A 15,794-nucleotide genomic window follows, 5' to 3' on the forward strand; every position below is an offset into this window, starting at 1 on the left:
CTTATCGGATCTCTAATGTATGCTGCTGTGGCAACGCGCCTGGATATTGCTTATGCAGTACAACGCTTAAGCTCTTTCACTGCCAATCCTGGCATGGCACATTGGACAGCCGCAAAGTGCATCCTCAGATATTTATCTGCCACATGAGATGTCAGAATAGTATATGGTCACAAAGAAGGGAAACCATACCTCGAACAATGTAAATTCGAGAGATATTCCGATGCCAGTTTCGCCAATGATGAAGATCGAAAATCGATCTCAGGATATGATTTCTTGGTAGGCACAGGTGCGATAACATGGAGCTCAAAGAAGCAATCCACTGTCGCATTATCTACTACGGAAGCTGAATATACGGCATTTGCTCAAGCCGCAAAAGAGACGGTATGGCTGTGAAATCTATTCAAAGAAATAGGTTTCGAACAGACCAAACTGACAATTTTGAACGGCGATAATATGAGTGCTATATCAATTGCGAAAGATCCGCAATTTCATGCGCGATCAAAGCATTTTGATATAAGACATCATTACATTCGAGAGAAAGTTAATGATGGAATTATTCAGGTAAAATATTGTCCGACAGGTGATATGACTGCGGACATCTTTACCAAGCCTCTTGCTAAGCCCAGACATCAAAAACTAATGGGATTACTAGGGATGCCCATCAGCTTGAGGGGGAGTGTTGGGAATGCCCGGAGAGAGCAATCCGAGAGCACCCACTGAAGTCGTTGTGGCTGACGCCACATTACGTAATATTCCAAATATGTACTTATATATATAATAATCCTAATTAGGGAGCTCGGCGTATAAGCCCGAGCTCTCCTTGCCCCACACCATCATCCGCTCGCTCGTCGTTCCGGATACTGGCGAACGCTACATTCTACAACAACCATTTCTCTCTTATACAACTGATGTTGCTCGCTGGACCTCACTGAAAGCTCATTACACTTGCAATAGCCCGACTCTTGAATGACTGATTGCCTCTCGAAACTGCCGACTTGGTATCTTCCAACGGAATTCGCGTTCAACCTTCCAGGAAGTTGCATCTCTCTGTGGATGTCATAGCTGCGAGCATATCTGGCTGCTTGGGTGAGGGACAAACAATTGGTGCTTATGTCTAATGACACGTCCTAGTCACCTTAATCCCGAAGTCTGCCATTCTCTGTCTTCCGTAAGTGTTCATCCCACCCCGCTGACCCCATACCGTCATTTTGCCTCGCTTGCACTTGCTCTCATGCTCTACGCTGAGATTATGTGGCCGTACGCTCCTTGGCTCCTCAGAACGCGCTGCTTATCTGCTTTCATTCGCCTTGAAGTATTCGTTCCTTGCTAGTCCGCAGTCATTGTCTGTCTGTCACTGGTATTGTTTATGACAATTTGGGTAATTTGTTATAACACATAAGCATCACAAAGCCCGCGGACAGTGTCAAAGGTAGCGCGCCCGGAAATGTGGCTGTGTCGGCCGCTGCTTTCACAAAGCCCTCCCATTACCAACCGCCGAAAAGGCATACCAGATGGGTAAAACTCCCGACTTAACCGTGTTACTGAGACTAATTAGTCGTCACTCAGTGGCAATGTCTCAATGTGTATAGCATGTAGCAGTCCTTGCATGAGCCCTCAGCTGCTAAAGCGCTGAAGTTTCGCGGCCGCAAATGCAGATTCACCGATGTTTGCCTATATTCTCTTTGTTGACATGATGTACACTCTATGCCAGTACATAGCCTGTCCATCATGCCGGCTTCAATTATACCATCACACCATACCTAACTGACTTTGGTTTTGAGCCTGCTCGTGCCTTGTGTGCATTGTTTTCGGATGGCTGTCACCATATAAGCAGTATTTATGATAGAAGCAGACAATTTCTCTATGCGTACTCTCCTTTCGGCGACCTCGAATCCGATAGGCTATCGCTGAGGCTTGGGCGCGAATCATGACACGAGGAATGCCTGCGTGCAAGCGGCTATATCTTCCTTCCTCTTCACCACCACCTTCAGCCCTTGAGTCGACCTCCTCGGCCTCACCTGCTGTTCTCATGTCAAACGGTCGACAGCAAGGGGTTTGTAGAACATTCGCAACCAGCGGCTCTTGTCGCTACGGCACAAGGTGTAAGTTTTCTCATGACCAAGCATCCTCGAGCAGCGTCTCTCCCGGTCGCACAGGAGTAGCGACTTCGTCTGTTCGTCGCACTGGGCCTCCCACCGGCGTACCGCGCAATGTTTGTCAATATTTTTGGACGTCCGGCAGCTGCAGCCACGGCTTTGACTGCTCATTCAAGCATGAACGACAGCCTGCGGGTGCTCAGCCAGATGCTGTTTCTGTTGAAGAGCAAGAACCGGACTTTTTCTCAATGGAAGGTCTTGCTGTGAACAATGGCTCTGCCCGGGAGGACCACCAGGGCATCACCCCGAGCGAAGCTCATAATCATATCAAGACCTTCTTGGGAGATGCATATCAATTCGGGAGTGCATCGCAGGTACAGGGCTTCGTTCGCATTCTATCCAGTGTGAATGATCGAAATAAATCATGGGTATGACACTACTTTCCGTCTACGGTTGCCATGCTCATTGGGATGCACAAATATTAGAACTCAGACAGTGCACAGGTATCGTGCGTTCTGACCGATTGTATGCATCAAAGCTCATATTCTATTCGAAGGCGTTCCTTGACATGATAGTAAATGTGCGATCGACAGCGATTCCATCTTGTTTTACTGACTGACCAATCGCATTGCCAGGGGAATGCTCTCTTGCGCATAGGGGAAGTGCTGCGCTTCCAGCCTGTAAGCTTCTGCATTGGAAACAATGGTGGCGTGCTATCATTTCAAAAGGGCTACTTCCCGATCTTGGAGGTATGATCTGCCATTCATGTCGTTTTTCGCGAGACCCTCATCGTGCTATAGTATTTCGCTTCCAATCTTGTGCTCAAGAGTACGATGCACAAAAATATAAAGTGTGTTATCCGTCTTGTTAGATTTCCAGCTTGCGCTAATGCATCACAGTCATCTATACACTGTCATCGAGAACAACTACGACGCCGTACATGAGATCATTCGTAGTGCCGTCCATGGGATGATATGTGCAAAGTCTTGGAAGGACCCTACGCCATATTTGACTCAATCTCTCCAAAGCAATCTCAGTGGTATCGTTCTCTTCAAAACGCTTACCACGGTGTTGTATCAGTGAGTGTCGTCTTGTGGCTATCATTGCATACCTGATTATTGTTTAGGTATCTCACGCGTTTTAAGGATGCAGTGCGGGGTCACCCAGGCGTTGTTCAGCTCGTTGCAGACTTGGCAGCATGGTTCGATATCTGGCTTGAAGACATCTCGGCGTCGCCGGCACGTTTCGATGATCCTATCATAGGTTCAGTGCCGAGCGTACGCAGGTTGACAGTCAAACAACTGGAGGAGGACATTTCACGACTGGAGGCGATTGTTCAACGGGAATCCGACTCAGCGGAAAGGTCTAGACATCGCTCAGCAATGCCAAAGCTCAGCCCTGCACAGAAGCGCCAGGCGCTGATATCTCAGCTCAGCCAGACGTACAACCCTCCGGGTGCGCTTCGACAAGGCGGCGCCAGACATGATAATGACTTCGATAACATTTCCGAGATCCGCATAGCGCCTACACATGCAGAGATTCTTTGTCCAGTCGCCCCGTATCTTCCTATCTTCGTTCCTGATGCTCCTCATCACCTTCCAGTTGATTCTATGGAGAGACATCTTGATATCCAGTTCCGTCTCCTTCGAGAAGAATTGATGTATGTATATCTTAACGACTTGATTTCTTTTGTGCGCTGATATTTGTGTTAGTGCTACGATGCGCTCGTCACTGAACGCTCTTCACGCCGATCTTACGATAATGTGGCAGCAAAGTACACAGAAACGAACACCTACCAAACTCGAAGAGCTGCTGAAGAGCAAAGGTGGTGCCTACAGGACGAGTGGATTCGATTCTGTCTTCTTTCAGCTATACACTGGGGTACAATTCTCCCCGGTCAAGGCGGAACGTCGAGATCTGACTGTTGGGTTGGCTATCGACACTCCTGATCATCGCAGTGCGCGCAATGCCGATGCAAAGAAGCGCTATGAATATTGGGAGCATAGCAAGCGGCTGCAGAGCGGGACTCTGGTTGCGCTCGTCCTCGTCTCGAACGGTTCGATGAAGATCTATCTCGGAGTGATCACATCCTTCGGAAAAGACATTGCCGAGTCTTCCAGAGAAAACGCGAAGCGAGTACAAGTTCGGATCTCTTTTTTCGATGCCGAAGTCGAAATGTTCGCACTGCGCCGAGAGATCGTATCAGTCAACGGGTCGACCTTTGGTTTGCTCATTGATAATAGTGTCATGTATGAAGCCTCACGTCCGTTCTTGGAACGACTGAAGGCCATCGAACCGACAGAGATCCCATTCGCACGATATATTGCTCACAATAGCACTTTAGACACCGTGCAATTGATGCCTCCTCGCTATGCCTTGGTTCCCCAGTTCCGCTACAATCTAGATTGCCTCGCGAAACCGGGTCATCAAGGGCGCATTCAAGCTCTTGATATTTCGCGAACGGGTGCCATAGATGTTGCTCGCCGTCAATTAGTCGAGTCCAGCGTGCTCGACCCGAGCCAGGTCGAAGCCGTTGTCAACACTCTCGTTCGTGAAGTATCACTTATTCAAGGGTGAGCTCCATAATCTTTCCGTGGGCTGATGCCAACTCACCGAATGAAATTGTCCATGACATCATCAGACCTCCCGGGACGGGAAAGGTCCGTGTGACATCAATACCATGCTGTAGTCCAGAAGGACTGATCCAGTTTGCAGAGTTTCACCGCGAAGGAAATCCTACGTGTACTATTCGCAAGCGGAATCAGGCCTATCGGTGAGTCTCTCGATTGCAACTGTCGCACACTTCTCATTGCTTGCAGTCCTAATTGCATTTACCAACCATGCACTCGACCATATGTTAACTTCTGTACTCGACGCGAATATCACAAACAAGATCGTGCGACTGGGGTCACGCTCCACCGACGAGCGGATCGCTCAATATACATTGGATAGGCTTGAACGCGTGGCAGGTGGCGCCTCGATGCTAGATCGTCCCATCAAGCGTCAGTATGCTGTAATGAAGAAGTTAGAAGAGAACATGAGCGAGGTAATGCAGTCTATCCAGCTCCCCGAGCTAACCTGGGAAGGCGTGGAGTCGTTTCTTGACATCCACTATCCGGATCATGCCGATTGTATTCGCACTCCCCCATACTGGATCAGCGCACTCTCTGAGCGTATCTGGGCTGAAGAGGATGCTAACGGCGAATGGGAAGTCGCTGGAAAGAAAAAGAAGAAGTCCGACGATGCATTTTCTCGGACACTCTACGGTTTCTGGAAGAATTCCCGCGACATTCAGTTTATTACTCCGCAGCAGACTCCTCCAGCCAAGGGCAAAAAGGCAAGCAAAAAGGGCGCTAAAAACACGTCGCAAGCTGCAGCCGTGAATGTCACAGAGCCCACTATCGATCCTGCTGTCTTCGAATTCTTTAAAGCGTTAGGTTTCGGAGGACAGATACCCCGTGCCCCGGAAACAACGCGCACAACCAACGTTCTCCTTGGCACAAGTAATGTCTGGGCCATGACCTCAGACGAACGATCTCGCTTGGGTGAACAGTGGGAGCAGGAGATCCGCGCGATGGCATACACATCACTTGTTCAGCACTATGAGAGTTTGCGCGAAGATTACAAAGCTGCGTGCAAGGAATACAACGACATCAGAGATGAGGTATATAAGCTTGGCGTGCGTTGAGTCCGATGCTCACGATCGTCAATTTTACCAGACCCGCCGTCGTCTTCTTAGCCAGGTTGATCTAATCGCTTGCACGACTACTGGTACGTCAGCGTATTTCTGTTCATCATTCAGCTTACCGCTCACGCCCTCAAGGTGCCGCGAAGCTGATTTCTCTGCTGAGTGTAAGTCCTCGTTATTATTTAGTGTTGCTATTGTGTTTAGAAAACTCTAATCATTTACCATAGAATGTATCTCCGAAGGTGTTGATGGTCGAGGAGGCTGGTCAAGTCCTGGAGGCCCACATTTTGACCTCCTTGGTATCATCTGGTAGGTATCCAGCAATTTTAAGGATGTATACGTTTCTAAACTTCTCCCAGTATACCATCTGATCTGTATAGGGGATCCTCAGCAGCTTCGCCCGAATCTAGCAACTTTTGGTCAGTTCTCTCATCCTCGTAGACCGTGACAATGCCACTGACGGTCGGCACACTTGCTAACAGCCTTGTCTATGGACAGCGAACGCGGAAAGGAGTTATTCAAGTTCGATCGCTCACTCATGGAGAGACTAGCTGACAACGATTTGCCTATGTCGCAAATCAACGTGCAGCGCAGGATGCGACCGACTATATCTCACTTCATCCGGTCAGTATGTATTATCACGACGATTCCTACCTGCTCATACCCTTCCAGCCAGATTCTGTATCCAAGACTTGAAGATAACGAAATTGTGCTATCATATCCTCCGGTGCAGGGTATGCGAAAAGATGTATACTTCCTCACGCACACGAACAAAGAAAACGGGTCTGACGACTCGGTATCCAAGCACAATACGTACGAAGTATGTCTCGGACCTCACTGCATTCGCCTACTGCTAATGGCTATTCAGGTTGAGATGATACGTGATCTCGTGCTATACTTCCTTCGACAGGGAGTATATAATGGCGCCGGAGATATTGCCGTCTTGTGTGCCTACCTGGGGCAACTTCAAAAGGTTCGTGCGGCACTGAAAGACCTAAAGATTGCTGTAGCGGTCGACGAGAGAGACCAAGAGCAGTTGGCACGGCAAGGCATAGATGAAGAGGTAGAGGTTGAAGAAGTACTGGTGGCGAAGCATGTGAGTGTATCTGCTTCCGAGAGGCCCTTCTTCAGCTGATACTGCATTAGGTTCGACTTGGCACCGTCGACATCTTCCAAGGTCAAGAGGCGAAGATTGTCATCGTTTCGCTAGTGCGCAACTCAGGAACGTTCGAGACGGGCTCTGCATCAATCGGGTTTCTGAAGGTAAGGCTTCGATCTCATATCTGCTCTGCCAATAGAATTGATATTTGGTCGCAGAGTTCCAACCGCATCAATGTTGCGCTATCGCGAGCGAAGCATGGGCTGTACGTCTTAGGAAATGCGGCCAATCTACGCAGAAACGAGACATGGTCAACAATCCTTGACGATATGGAGGCCAATGACCAGATTGGCGTCGGCTTTCCCATTATATGTCCGCGCCATCCTCATGAACAACAGGTCATCAGCAAACCTGGCGAATTAAGCACGTTGGCTCCTGGGGGAGGATGCCTTCTTCCTTGCGGATCCCGGCTTAGTTGCGGACATCTATGTCCGTCTGCGGTGTGTCCGACGCTTGTTTTTTGTTGGCCGGATCCTGATTCCTCAATAGTGCCATGCCGCTATAGACAACCATCGCAGTACGAAGTGCTATGAGCCTTGTAATCGTGCTCCATGCCCTCGTAGCCATCCATGCTCAAGACGGTGCTCCGACGATTGCGGCAAGTGTGAATTCCCCATGTACAACGTTTCGTTGCCATGCGGCCACGTTGCCGACAGGGTTCCTTGGTAAATTCTGATCAGTGGCACAAAAGCTGGCATGCTCATGATATAACAATGCAGTTATATGGTAGAAGATCTCTCGAACGTCAAGTGTAAGGAGAAAGTCCTGAAGCCATTGCCGCGGTGCGAACACTACGCCAAAGTACCCTGCTCGAAGGATCCTATGGATATCAAATGCATGGAACCTTGTGGTGGCCTCATGAGCTGTTGTTCGAAATCTTGCAAGTCTGCCTGCTACGCATGCCAGAATGAAACCTCTCTCGGCATGTCCAGACTACCAATAGGGAAGCTTGCACGTATTCGCCACATTGCCCATCCTTGTGACCGTCCTCTCTATTGTCAACATGCGTGCGGACTGGACTGTTCACAAGATCATCAGTGCAACAGCTCCTGCAAGGAAATCTGTCGGCAACAATGCACCCATCATCAGTGCCGCAAGCCATGTTCCGAACCCTGTGCTCCATGCATGGAACCGTGTGAATGGAACTGCCCTCACCAAGAGTGCCCTGTTGTGTGTGGCTCGGTGAGGATTGTTCGTTGGCTGCCATTGTGCCTAATCATGCTGATTCGTGCTCTCCCAAAGATATGTTCGCGTCTTCCTTGCGACGAGCCTTGCACAAACGTGTTGCTGTGCGGACATCCGTGTCCTTCAAGTGAGTGAGGGACAGCAATTTTTTGGCGCAGAACTAATGCATCATGGTCCTTGACAGTCTGTGGAGAGCCTTGTGCGAAGCAATCGTGTGCGGTCTGCTTACCTACGGAACGCAAAACGGACATCGTCGACTTCATCATGCAGCGGCGGTTGGAAGAACTTGACCTTAGTTCGCATGATACCAGTGAACGGCTGATCACACTGGAATGCGGCCATCTATTCACTGTGGAGACGTTGGATGGTCATTGCGGCATGGCCGATTATTATGAAATAGACCCTATGGGTCAGTTCATCGCGACGAAGGCTCCTCCGGTCAAATACCAGACTCCCCCGACGTGTCCGGCCTGTCGAGGACCGATCACGGCATTGCGCTATGGAAGAGTCACGAAGCGTGCGACACTGGATATTCTCGAACAGAACGTCGCTAGCAGCATGTCTTCGACCCTCACTAACTTGTCTCCTTCAATTGGGCGGATCTCCAACTCCTTGGACGCAACTCAGCAACTGGCAAAGCAGCTGGAAAGCGACCTCGAATCGTTACCAGACAATCTCATACCACGATCTGCAAGTGGGAAGTCTAACGAGCCTCTGGATCCTGACCTGCTCAACCAACAATCGATGAATTCCATCCATGGCTTATCAAATGAGGAGGCCAAGGCGTGGTACAAGATAGTCAAGGACCTCGTACTCGTGTATCGTCAGATTGTCAGGGTGGCGAAGACGACAGGGGCGCATGTCAAGGCGTACGAAGCTGCTCTATCGACTTTATATCGTCTAGAGATGGATGGTATCACCTCAGACCCCTCTCGCGAGACCGACACACCGGAGCAGACTGCGTTCGAGATCGTCAATGTCAAGATCGGCCAACCGCCGCACAAGGCAGACACGCGCTTCCAGATTGAGGCGTACATACTGTCATTGGAGATCCGGTTCATGCTCAGCCAGATCGCGTCCAGTCGTTTGGAGGGCCTGCCGGTCATGTCGGACAACGAGGCGATCATGCTGCATCGCCAGCGCTGGTTTGCATTCGTCAACTTCGTTCTCGAGTCGTGTATCGCGGATGCGCGCAAGGCGCTCTTGATGGCGCATCGGTCATCCGCCTCGCGCCAGGCCGCCAGGTGCGGGGTATACATTTTGCGTGCCGAGTTCGAGCAGTTCAGAACGCAGATCGTCGAGGAGCGGAACGAGCTCTTTAGAACGGGGCAACTTGACGACGCTCGACGACGCGAGCTCGCGGCCAAGGTCAAGGGATGGAGCACCAATCTGCTGAACGTCGTCAGCAAGTATGAGGGGGAGTACATTCGCAGCCGGCCGTCGCAGAACATGGCCGAGTTGAAAGAGGAACTTGCGTGGTACAAAATTAATTGTCGTAGGAAGATCGAAACGTGGAGGGAAGAATGTGGCTCACTCGAGAGGTTCGTCTTGACGGACAAGATATATCAGCCACTCTCTCTTCAAGAACGCGAAGACATTGTAAAGGCGTTCGGATTTTGTGAGTCACAGCAACGCTGCTGGTAGTTCCGTTCACGTGTTAACTGCTCATTTTTATCAGCTCACCGAGGCCATTTCTACAATTGTGAGAACGGACATACTTTCGTCATCACAGAGGTAAGATGCTATGTGTACGTCGCCGTAATGTCTCTCACTAAAGACAATCGTGCAGTGCGGCGGCGCGATGGAATCCGCGACTTGTCCCGAATGCAGAGCACCGATCGGCGGTGGCGGTCACAGATTGCATTCCTCAAACACGAGGGCTAGGGAGTTTGAGGAGGTCGCGGGTAGACAGGGCTCTCTTCCTGGGGCGTTCGCCTGGACGAGAGATGCGTGACGAATGCGTACTTGCGTTAGATGATGGATAGCTATGCGCCGTCCCCGTGTTGTTGTAAATGATCCAAGTCGTGCTGTATTTCGTAAATTGATGTAGATCTGATTGTGATTCCAACGCGCCTCCCACGGCGCACTTTAGTTGGATGCATATTGGGGACATATCTGGGAGCCTCCGTGGGTACGACGATCCAGGAACAATACGAGTACGAGGAGCCCCCATACGTACTATCAGCAATGAACACCAAGGAAATACAGAAAACGCGGGCTAATGACGGACGCATGAACGAGGGCGATGGTGATGTACAACGAGGGGACGAATGTAAGAACTGTAATAACGCTGCTGCCTCTGGCATAGATAGGTGGCTACTAAGAGAGTCCGGGATAATAATACCAAGATACACACGGGCCTGAGCGGTGCCCGCTCACACCTGCAAAAAGTCCGTCCGTAACGAGTCCGCATCGCCCTTGTGGCTCTTTTGGAAGAAGACAGGCTGGGAGAAGAGCGACCTCATGGGCGACGCAGGCGTGGGGGCATGCACGCCCGTGACAACGCTCGGACTGCCCGCACGCGCGGCGGTGGGCGAGGGCGGGGCGAACGCGATCTGCGAGGTCGGCGCGGAGGCCGAGACGAGGCTCAGCGTGGACGAGTTGAGGAGGCTGGCGAGGACGCCGTGGCTGTGGTCGCGCACGTCAGGGGAGGCGGTCGAGCGGGCCGGGGCGGCGGCGCTGTTTCCGAAGCTGGAGGACAGTGTACCGCCGCCGGTGGGCTGGCCGTGGCGGAATTGACGCTCGCGCGCGCGGCCGTGTTCGTAGAAGCGGCGGAGGAGGGCGTAGATAAGGAAGGCGAGAAGGGCGAGGACGATGATGGCGCCGAAGAGAGCGGCGATAATGACGGGGGTTTTGGAGGAGGATGACGCGGACGCGGAGGAGCTGTGGCGTGCGACGGTGGGAAGGACGAGGTCAGCAGCGGAATAAGCTGAGACGGACGGACATACGATGGGGACGGCGAAGCGCTCGGGGATGTGACGAGAGAAGACGAGCTGCGGAAGGAAGGATGAGATTGTGAAACGAAACGCGAATTTTTGATCGAAGTGGAGAAGAGTGGATTCTAGGTGAAGAGAAAGAGGATTCGATCAGGGCCAAGCTCACGCTAACAACGCACGCACGCGCGTGTGGGAGCATGGCATCCACGCTTTGTACGCCGATCAGGAACGAAACTCCGGCGGAGGATTGCAGATCAGATCGCACCGCCGGCGGATGGAAGGCGGGCGTGGAAGGAACACAAATTCGCGGGGCTGAAGCACTCACCCGCTGATGTACGGAGGCGTCACCGTGGCAACCGCTGCACTCGTCGTCGCGGTCCACGAGCTGCGTTCATGGGCGGATGTCCTGGTCAATGCGTCGATCAACGGTGCGATGTGGGCGGGACACGTACATCGCCCCGTCGGTGAACGTCAGAAAGTCGACATCGAGCCACGTGCCGACGCTCGTGTACTTGGCCTTGAGCGAGATGAAGTGCGAGCTGGCGTTGGCGGGCGAGGAGAAGAAGCGTTGGAACAGCAACTGCTGGAACTGTGTCTCGGCAGCGAACGCGGAGAGCTCTATCACGTCGTCGTCGAACTGCACGTCAAAGTCTGCCTGTGGCGGGTCAGCGGCGGGCGCGCATTGGTGGAGGTAGAGGGCCAGGGAGGACTTACATGCCCGGGGCCAGTCGATCCGTAGATGGCCAAGGCGGAACCGGTGAAGGTGAAGTTTACGGTCGCGCCATCAGCTTCGGCGACATGGTACGTGCGCTGGAAGTACGACTCGAGATCGGGATTTGACGCGCTCTGGATTCCCCAGCCGCTGGCAGAGTATATGAGGTCGGGAGAGTCGTCGTCAAGGGTGAAGTTCATGGGCGTCCGCGAGCCAATCCACAATGACCGCGACTCGAGCGTTTTACTGCAGCAAGCGGGAGCCGCCCACTAGCATGGGCAGCCAGGTCGGACGAGGGCAGCGGTGTGTCGTGGAGGGAGCGCAGGAAGGATGCGGCGGTGGCGGGAGGCAGGGCAGGGATGACGGGATTCGATGGGACAGATGAAAAGATCACGAGGAGAACAGCATGGAGGACAAAGGAAAGGCACTGGCGGGGAAGGATGATTGCAGACGTGTCTGAGCTGAGAACATCGGAAGATGCTGATGGGAATATGATGCCGCAACAGTCTGAGTTGCGTTTCAGCGGGCCTGAGTTTGATAGACCGCTAGCCATTCCGGGAAAGTCCGCCAAGTCGTCCTGCGTGCGATGGTGGGCAGCGGCGGCGATGGCGAGAACGGCGGGGATGAACAAGGCAAGGACGGGCGCGGTGGCGTGAGGACGCGATCGGTATATATGATCGGGGGAAAGCCGCGTCCTCCGCTGCGCTGTGATCAGCGCAGCCAGAGACGGTGAAAATTCGCGAAGATCGTCCAGGGTCCATGCAGGACGCCGTTTGCGGATCATCCGCGCCTCCACTTACGAGATCTCCTCCAGAATATCTCCGCACCTTTGTTCCTCTCCGACCGCCGGAGGGGAGAGCTCAGATGTCTCCGCGAGTGAGATCATCCTTGTCGCGCCGATGCCCTGGTCTTGAAGGTCGATCCGACATGGCTTTGTCAGAACAACCTTACTCGAAGCGAGTATTTCTCCGAGCAAAATGTGTGCAATTCATGTATGTAGTAGCGAATGTGTATGTACGTGCAAGTCCAGCAATCGATCAATTACAAGCCTGTCGGTAAGGATATCTGCGAAGCGAGAGGATATATACAATATATACGTGTAGGCCCACTGAACAGAGAGCCACTAGCTGTGGTTCATGGTCCAAGAAGCAAAGAAAACGAAAACGAAACCCCGAAACGAAAGACGCGATCCAGTAGCACGCACGGCTCCTTAGGATGTAGACTCACGAGCAGGTTCGGTATAGACAACGAGAGTTGTGCTGCTCGTTCCGCTTCCCTCCACCTCTACGCCCTCATTCCAACGACAGCGGGGATTCGTACCTGATCATTCCCCCCGTGGGACTCCCCTCCGCTCCCGACACTCCTGGGACTCCCACCAGCTGATACCCCGGTGACAGCATCCCCCCGGGGTGACGATACTCCTCCTCGCCATCCCCCGACAGGTGACCCTGGTGTGCTCCCCCATCCGGCCCCACCTGTGGAAAGTACGGGTGACCGTCCGCCAGTCCCTGCGGGTGCGGACTCGCGCTGGTGCCATACTGAGCGAGGTGCTGCATGAACGCCTCCTCCGAATTGCGCCGCTCGCGTTCCTCCTCCTCCTGCTGCCGAAACCGCTGCTGCTGCTGCATATGTAGCTGCTCCTCCTGCTGCCGTCGCAGCTCGACCGAGTACCGGTGTGCTTGCGCCTGAGTCAGGCCCGGGTGAGCGTGAGGCGCATGCGGGGCTCCCGCGGTCAACGAGTGCGAGCTGCGCAGCGGACGAGACGAGTCCTGCTGAAGAAGTGGTGGGCCGCGAGCGTGAGGATGCTGGCTCTGCGCGTGCGCCTGCTGCTGCTGCAAGCGGTACATGTGGTCCAGTTGCTGCTCCATCTGCATCTGTGTCATTGCAGAGCTCCATGACGGAGAGCCGTCGAGACTGGGGCCGAGAGTCGCTCCCGTACTCGTACTCGCCACCTCGCCCACCGCTGCTAGGTGGGCGGCCAGCATCTCCTCGTTCACGACCCCGTGGCTCATCATCGTCGGATCCCTCGTGGGGTCGTTTCCTGGGATTATATGCGCCCCGCGCGGCATCGCCGTATAGTGCACATGCTGCTGACGTGGCACCTCCGTAGGCGACCTCCGGGACGGTTGCGGGAGCGTGGAATGAAAACGGAGAGTCGCCGAACGCTCCCCCTGGAGAGGTCGGTTCACGATCGTCTCCGCCATCATATCCACCGAAAGCGAGTCGGGATAGGGGCTCGAGACCACCGCCGAGGCGTCCAAGTGTATGGATGGAGGGTAAGGATAGTTCTCCGCCACGAGGGGCGCCCATTGCCGGTAGGCCTCCAGCTCCTGCTGAGTAAGCAGATGCGTAGTAGTAGGATGCGGGAGCTGTGCCTGGCCGAGCGGCGGTGGAGGGTCGTCGACCATGGGCGCCATACGGCCCACTTGGGGTGGGTAAGGGAAGAATGTGTGATTCTGTGAGTGGCTGTTGGTGATGTGGTCCGGGGACGGGTGGATAGGGTGGGCGCGGGAGAGAGAGGGGGGAAGCGAGGGCGGAGGAGACGACGGCAGAGAGGGGAGGGAGAGTTGGGAGGGACTCTGCCTGTGCTGCAGGGCCGCTACTAGATCCGGGACGACTCCCACCGACGAGCTCGGGGAGACCGAACTGGAAGGAGGCGGCGGTGGGGACGAGAAAGGACTGGCCGGGGTATTGGTGTTGAGGTGCAGACGATGCGGCGGATTGCGAGAGGGCGGCGGTAGGGCCACGAAAGGACTGGCCGGGGTCACGAAAGGAATGGTTGTTGGTGCTCGGGCGGTCGATTTCGGACGTCTGTACGTGCCATGTAGCACTCGTATGATAGAGATTTCCACCCTCGTACCCGGTGCTGGTGCCCGGGCGCTGGTGAATGGACGGCAGGGAGTGCAGGCCATCCTCCTGCTTGATGGACATGGACGTGGCAGACCCAGAGAGGGCTGACGAGGCGGCGACAGACACAGCGGGGACGGCGGCGGCGGCACGTTTGCTGCGGTTGGAGCCCTTGTTGGCAGCGGTCATGCTGGCATGGAGGGAGGTGAGCTCGTGCATCATACGCTCGTTGGAATCCTGCTTGTCGGCGTGGACGGTCTGCGCATGCTGGCGGAGGTTGTCGAGACGCGAAAATTGCTTCCCACAATGGCAGGTGAAAGGGCGCTCGCCTGTGTGTTTCCTGGCGGGGCCGAGGAGGTGAGTATCAGGGCGCGCGCTGGGGCGATCTGCGTACCTGATGTGCCTGGCGAGGTGTTCGCTCCTGCTGAAGACCATCCTGCACTCGCCGTATCCCCTGCACTGGAACGTCTTGGCGGGGGCAGGGCGGTATCGTTTGTTGACGCCAGCGGTGGGGGTGGAGGCGGTGCTGGAGGGAGTGAGGGGGGAGTGCTGAGCAGCGGGGGCGACGACGGCGGCCATGTTGTTGTCGCTGTGCTGGGGAGCGTTGTCGTCGGCGGGAGGGAGCGGGGAATTTTGGCTGTCCATTGGCCCCGTTCGCTCTTGGGTCGTTCAACCTAAAAGGTGCCTGACCGCTCTCAATTAAGGCACAGCGGAGTTCAAAAGGGTTCCAGCCGCCCGGGTCAGGCACTCACCGGGGCCGATTCGAGGCGCGCTTCTCCTGCCCGCTGTCGATCCTTTTCCAGCCATCCCCCGCCTTCTCCGGCGCCGATGCCCGCAATTTCGCCGCAGTCGCTGCGCCGCTGCTTGCCATATATGGCCAGATCCGCCGAGTCGCGCGCGGAGTACAATCTATCCCGGCAAGGTGAGGCGGTTACATGTGTGCGCTGGCGTCAGACCGGGCGTCGAGCACGCTACGCATCAGACCGGGATCCGTACATACAGTGCTCTCGAGTCCGCAGTCCAGGCCTCATTGTGGCGGGATGTGCGTGTATGCCTCGACCCCCTCATAAACCTCACTTCAGCTGACTCTCCGTGCGCGCTCTTTGCCGCCATTACCTTTACGCCTGCGACTCCTCCGATACTCGAAACGCCCGCACTTCGACCGCCTTTT

The 15,794-nt window shown here is 54.2% G+C and overlaps 4 protein-coding genes across 4 annotated transcripts; 1 reads left to right on the plus strand and 3 right to left on the minus strand.

The window, feature by feature from the left end:
* Window positions 1-1,980: 1,980 nt before the first annotated feature.
* Window positions 1,981-10,348, plus strand: LAESUDRAFT_366011 (uncharacterized protein). Its single transcript, XM_040902183.1, has 26 exons — window positions 1,981-2,524; window positions 2,582-2,599; window positions 2,653-2,676; window positions 2,732-2,845; window positions 2,897-2,946; window positions 2,996-3,175; window positions 3,223-3,756; window positions 3,809-4,669; window positions 4,738-4,756; window positions 4,812-4,869; window positions 4,916-5,760; window positions 5,816-5,867; window positions 5,920-5,948; window positions 6,012-6,093; window positions 6,144-6,203; window positions 6,267-6,408; window positions 6,457-6,604; window positions 6,653-6,880; window positions 6,931-7,047; window positions 7,102-7,383; window positions 7,433-7,608; window positions 7,663-8,125; window positions 8,186-8,255; window positions 8,313-9,746; window positions 9,807-9,862; window positions 9,918-10,348. The coding sequence occupies exons 1-26, from the start codon at window positions 2,030-2,032 to the stop codon at window positions 10,080-10,082; spliced, it is 6,702 nt and encodes a 2,233-aa protein (XP_040761100.1). The 5' UTR covers window positions 1,981-2,029; the 3' UTR covers window positions 10,083-10,348.
* Window positions 10,349-10,402: 54 nt separating this feature from the next.
* Window positions 10,403-12,148, minus strand: LAESUDRAFT_365987 (uncharacterized protein). Its single transcript, XM_040902182.1, has 5 exons — window positions 11,779-12,148; window positions 11,517-11,719; window positions 11,390-11,449; window positions 11,077-11,121; window positions 10,403-11,011 (listed from the first exon to the last, which is right to left on the minus strand). Exons 1-5 carry the CDS (start codon window positions 11,974-11,976, stop codon window positions 10,504-10,506), a joined length of 1,014 nt encoding a protein of 337 aa, XP_040761101.1. The 5' UTR covers window positions 11,977-12,148; the 3' UTR covers window positions 10,403-10,503.
* Window positions 11,625-12,694, minus strand: LAESUDRAFT_366115 (uncharacterized protein). The gene is made up of 2 exons (XM_040902184.1): window positions 11,779-12,694; window positions 11,625-11,719 (listed from the first exon to the last, which is right to left on the minus strand). Exon 1 carries the CDS (start codon window positions 12,558-12,560, stop codon window positions 11,973-11,975), a length of 588 nt encoding a protein of 195 aa, XP_040761102.1. The 5' UTR covers window positions 12,561-12,694; the 3' UTR covers window positions 11,625-11,719; window positions 11,779-11,972.
* A 204-nt stretch (window positions 12,695-12,898) lies between these two features.
* LAESUDRAFT_683845 (uncharacterized protein) lies at window positions 12,899-15,267 on the minus strand. The gene is made up of 2 exons (XM_040905838.1): window positions 15,018-15,267; window positions 12,899-14,963 (listed from the first exon to the last, which is right to left on the minus strand). Exons 1-2 carry the CDS (start codon window positions 15,200-15,202, stop codon window positions 13,061-13,063), a joined length of 2,088 nt encoding a protein of 695 aa, XP_040761103.1. The 5' UTR covers window positions 15,203-15,267; the 3' UTR covers window positions 12,899-13,060.
* Between the last annotated feature and the right edge of the window lie 527 nt (window positions 15,268-15,794).

This window comes from Laetiporus sulphureus, assembly GCF_001632365.1.
Source record: "Laetiporus sulphureus 93-53 unplaced genomic scaffold LAESUscaffold_40, whole genome shotgun sequence".
NCBI classification, from domain to species: Eukaryota; Fungi; Basidiomycota; class Agaricomycetes; order Polyporales; family Laetiporaceae; genus Laetiporus; species Laetiporus sulphureus.